Source organism: Vicia villosa, linkage group LG3, assembly GCF_029867415.1.
Source record: "Vicia villosa cultivar HV-30 ecotype Madison, WI linkage group LG3, Vvil1.0, whole genome shotgun sequence".
Classification (NCBI taxonomy): domain Eukaryota; kingdom Viridiplantae; phylum Streptophyta; class Magnoliopsida; order Fabales; family Fabaceae; genus Vicia; species Vicia villosa.
This window is the reverse complement of record NC_081182.1, coordinates 146,873,405-146,878,145: the sequence shown is the minus strand read 5'-3', so window position 1 is coordinate 146,878,145 and position 4,741 is coordinate 146,873,405. Positions and strand designations below refer to the sequence as shown.

Here is a 4,741-nt window from a genome sequence, read left to right as displayed (position 1 = left end):
ATACTTAAGTTCTTGACCTTTAAAACTTGTGTACCCACACCCTCACATCTTCCATCATGACGAGACTTGGGAACCCCTACAGCATCCACTTCCGACAAATATTTAGAACAAAACTCAATTGCTTCTTCTGCAATGTACCTCTTAATAATCAATGCTTCCGGACGGTATGGGTTTTTGGTATACCCTTTTAGGATATTCATGTATCGCTCTATTTGATACATCCACCGTAAAAAAATTGGACCATATAACTAATATCCCTTACTAGATGAACAATCAAGTGAATCATAATGTCAAAAAATGAAGGAGGAAAAAAGATCTCTAATTGGCATAAGATAACTGCAGCCTCATTTTCCAAATCGTCTAACTCTAATGGATCAATGGCTTTGCAACAAATTGCATTGAAAAACAAGCACAACCTAGTTATAGTCTTCCTAACATTGTTAGGCAGTATCCCACAAATAGCCACTTGTAGTAATTTTTGCATTAAGACATGACAGTCATGAGATTTTAAGCCAACTAATTTGAGATCTATAGCCGAAACAAGCCTCTTGACATTTGATGAGTGACCATGCGGCACTATGATACTTTCTAAACACTCACAAAAACTTGTTTTCTCTTTTTTTAGACAAAGTGTAGCAGGCAGGAGGCAAATACGTCTTGTTACCTATATAATATTATCATCTAGAATTTCAACAATTAAATTTATGAACACGTTATTTTAATATCAAAAGGTAAGGATAACTTAATTTGAACAAATAGGTGGTACCTATATATTATGAGTTAGCTCTTCTCGTATACCCATCACGCCCAAATCTAGACGAGCATTAATACCATCTGTAATATGGTGGGAGAACTGACTTTATATTTTATTTCGCAAACAAATGTTGCGGTGTGCAAGAATCGCCACCGACTTTTATTTTATCCAATTAGGAAAGGTATAAAAGAACAGGAAAGACCTTTTAAAAAGATTTGAGTTCGGGGGGTAGATTATACAAAGGGAAGGTGTAAGCACCCTTTGTATCCAGGGTTATCCATGGGCTCTTAATTGCTTAGCTCACTTGTTTTTGTTTGAAATGTTTGAAAAAGTGTCGTGTGTGTTTAGAGAAACATTTTTATTTTTGAAAATGTCTGAAAAGACAATGTTAAAAAACAGGATGTGAAAAGCATTTGATTTGTTGTGAGCAAGCACTTAAGAGTTACCTACCCTAAGTTCGTAAGGTATTTCATATTCTAAAGACTTTCCTTGAGCGATAGTACTATCCATACCATATAGGGGCAGGTAGTCATATACATTGGATGTATTCGGGACATCGAGAGTCATCGTATAGTCATAGGGGCTATCCATACCATAAAGAGGGTAGGAAGTCCTATGCATTGGATGCGAATAGTCATAACAGGCAACTAGTAAGGATACCTTAGCGTTCTAAGGGACTATCATCATTTAATCGAAGGCAACATGGAGGGACGAGATCATTTTATCCCAGGCAACTCGAAGGGACTATGATCTTTATTCCGAATGGGCTATGATGATTTTGAATCATAGGCAGCATTTGCTAAGGTATCCCCACATAGGAGGGACTTGAATATTTAATCGAAAGGCAACGGAAGGGAGGGTTAAAATCAATAAATCGAATGTTAAAGAAATTAGGGTTAAAAGGTAGAAACCTAACTAATTATTAATAAATCTAAACTTAAAAGTCTAAATTAAATTTAATTAATTAAACCCTAATTATAAACTAATTAACCAATTATTGGTTAAAACCTAATTAATTAATAATTGGCTAGAAAACCTAATTAAGCAAATTAATTAAATAAATTATCTTGGCTAAAAAACCCTAATTAATCTAACTAATTAAATTATTTGTTTTTGTGATTTTTGTTTATTTTTAAGGAAAGGAATTAAAATAAAATCCTAATTATAAAATAAAATCCTAATTTTATTGTATGGAAGTTTTCTAGGACTTTTTGGAAAGCCCAAGATGTCCTCTACAAGGCACTTTGGAACCTTTTTTTGAATTTGGAGATTTTATCTTGATGATATTTGCCTTGACAAAAAATAGCTTTTTGTGAACTTTTAAAAGGACCTGTAATGTTTTGGCTCCTATCTCTCAAATGACGCATTTTTGGTCTTGGACCCAATATCAAAGTTGTAAAGAATTGAATTTCCTTGAGAATAGGCATTTGGTTGACAATTTCTGATAAACCATGTGATAGTTATGACCGGTCAAAGTTTAGTTGACCTTAAGTTTAGAAACCCTATTTTGGAAACTTTGACTTTTGTTGACTTTGAATCTTTTCTGATGAATCACGACCAACCCTTGATAATATGATGAATATTACTTCAAATGAAGGCTGTTGGCCAAAAATCAGGAGTTTTAACTATATTTTGACCATAGTTGACTTTTAGGTCAAACTAGTCGACTATTGATCATTTGAGCTTCTGACTGAGCAATCTTGTGAATCAGAGCTTGAAACTTGATGTGAGGATTCTTTGAGGCATATGAGAAGCCATGAAGTCCACTTGAGGCCTCAGAAGTTCCATTTCCTTGAAAAGAAACAAAACACTGGTTGGAGGCTTGTTGTTTAGGAGACATATAAGTGTGTCCAATTCTTGCATAGTCTTAAGCAGTTGAAGATCATGTGAGTCTGAAGAGACTGCTTGAGCCAAGATATTTTGAAATATAATGGGAAAACTTTGGGGTATGACACCATCCTTTGTCTTGCCTTGAATGTTGAGAAGTGTTCTGATTACACTACCACATACATTTTTCCCCACGTGCATCACATCAATATAATGTCTTACCTCAAGACTAGACCAATATGGAAGATCGAAGAAAACCGACCTCTTTTTCCATATATTTTTTACAATAGGTCGCTTTTGGTACTTTCCAAAGATAGCAGTAATGTCCTGTTGTCGTTGATAAACTTCCTCTCCAATTAAGGTCTTTGAAGCAACATCATGCTCTTGTTCCCTATTGAAAGCTTTCTGTAATCTACGATATGGATGATAACGATTTAGAAATTTACGATGCCCGAGATAAAAAATCTTATTTCCGTTTTCTTGCTGATGGAAACACGTGTCTTTTTCACATATAGGACACGCTTTATGCCCTTTAACTTTATACCCAAACAAATTGCCATATGCTGGAAAATCGTTGATGGTGCAAAACAACATGGCATGCATATTGAATTGTTCACTAGACTGCGCATCAAAAACATCCACCCTTCCTCCCACCAAACCTTTAAATCATTGATCAGTGGACTTAGATAAACATTTATGTCATTTCCTGGTTGTTTTGGGCCCGAAATCATCGTCGATAACATAATATATTTAAGCTTCATGCACAGCCTAGGAGATAGGTTGTAAATCATCAGAAGAACATGCCAAGAAGTATGATTAGTACTTAGATTACCAAACAGATTCATTCCATCAGTAGAAAGTCCAAGTCTAAGGTTTCTCGACTCTTTGCCAAAATTTGGAAACAAAGAATCTATTTTCTTCCATTGCAGAGAATCTGCTACATGGCGAATTTGTCCATCACATTTTCTTTCTTTTGCATGCTATCTAAGATTCTTTGCATCGTATGCATTAGCGAATAATCTCTTGAACCTTGAAATTATCGGTAGGTATCATACCACTTTCACGGGAGGACCTTTTTTGACCTCCTCATCATCACTAGATTCACCATGTATCTTTTTGTAGCGTGAAGCCTTGCACTTCGGACAATGGTTATAGTTTACATTCTCTTTTCTGTATAATATGCAACCATTAGGGCATGCATGTATCTTTTCATACTCCAAACCCATCGGACAAAATATTTTCTTAACCTCGTAATAACGACTTGGAAATACGTTACCTTCTGGAAGCATTTTAGTCAACAATTCAAGCAATTCGGTAAAACTTTTGTCAGTCCCCCCGTTAATTGCCTTCAGATAAAACAATTTTAATACGGCTGATAAACGTGTAAAATTTGTGCATCCCGGGTACAAAGGTGTATCCTTGTCATTATATAAACTATCATACACATGTGCCCTCTTAAACGAATCTTGTCCAATATCACGCATCATGTCTTCCAGACGATCATCCATTTCTACACTAACATTATCTCTTTAGGACACATTTGACTTTGCTACTACTTAACCGTGCCATATCCATTGTGTATAACTTTGACAAATCCCTTCACAAATTAGATGATTCATGATTTCTTTCTTACTAAGTTTTGGTTCTTGATTTGCACAACGAACACATGGAAATAGAATAAGCGTAGGAAGACTTTCTTCCGCATTACTTTTAGGAGGAGGAAGATCTTTTTTAGCATTATTTTCAGCAAACTTTAGAAATTCCATCACTCCATGTTCGTACTCAGAACTTAATCGATTAGCTCTCATCCAACTACGATCCATACCTATGTTTCAAAATTAATGCATAAATAATTAAATCATTATGACGCCTACAATTGACATTAAAATTTGTCCAAAAGGCGGGGGTGCAGACATTATTTCTAATAAATCTAAAATTCTGGTATGACAGATTCACGATGTCAAGACATCTGATTTGTTATCAACTTAGCAAAGGCAAAACAAAAAGATCCCCAATTTTAAATTATCCCTAAGAAGGAGTCCAGGAGTACTGGGATCATGTATGTTAAGTCAACATAACCAGATTATAAACTTTATTGGTTCTGTAAAGGAACAACTATCATACCTGAACCTGATGTTATACACGATGTTACAACATTAA

The 4,741-nt window shown here is 35.1% G+C and overlaps 1 protein-coding gene across 1 annotated transcript; it reads right to left on the bottom strand.

Annotated features, from left to right (window-relative positions):
- Positions 1–208: 208 nt before the first annotated feature.
- Positions 209–4,089, bottom strand: LOC131659130 (uncharacterized). Its single transcript, XM_058928364.1, has 4 exons — positions 3,637–4,089; positions 3,414–3,561; positions 2,804–3,240; positions 209–664 (listed from the first exon to the last, which is right to left on the bottom strand). Exons 1-4 carry the CDS (start codon positions 4,087–4,089, stop codon positions 209–211), a joined length of 1,494 nt encoding a protein of 497 aa, XP_058784347.1.
- Positions 4,090–4,741: the final 652 nt, after the last annotated feature.

Excerpts from the sequence above, each read along its gene's own strand:
- LOC131659130 (XM_058928364.1), bottom strand. The coding sequence starts at position 4,089 with ATGGATGATCGTCTGGAAGACATGATGCGTGATATTGGACAAGATTCG. Across the intron at positions 3,241-3,413 it reads TGATGGAATGAATCTGTTTG|GTTTGGTGGGAGGAAGGGTG; the intron begins GTAATCTAAGTA and ends AATGATTTAAAG. Across the intron at positions 665-2,803 it reads CATATTGGTCTAGTCTTGAG|GTAACAAGACGTATTTGCCT; the intron begins GTAAGACATTAT and ends AATATTATATAG.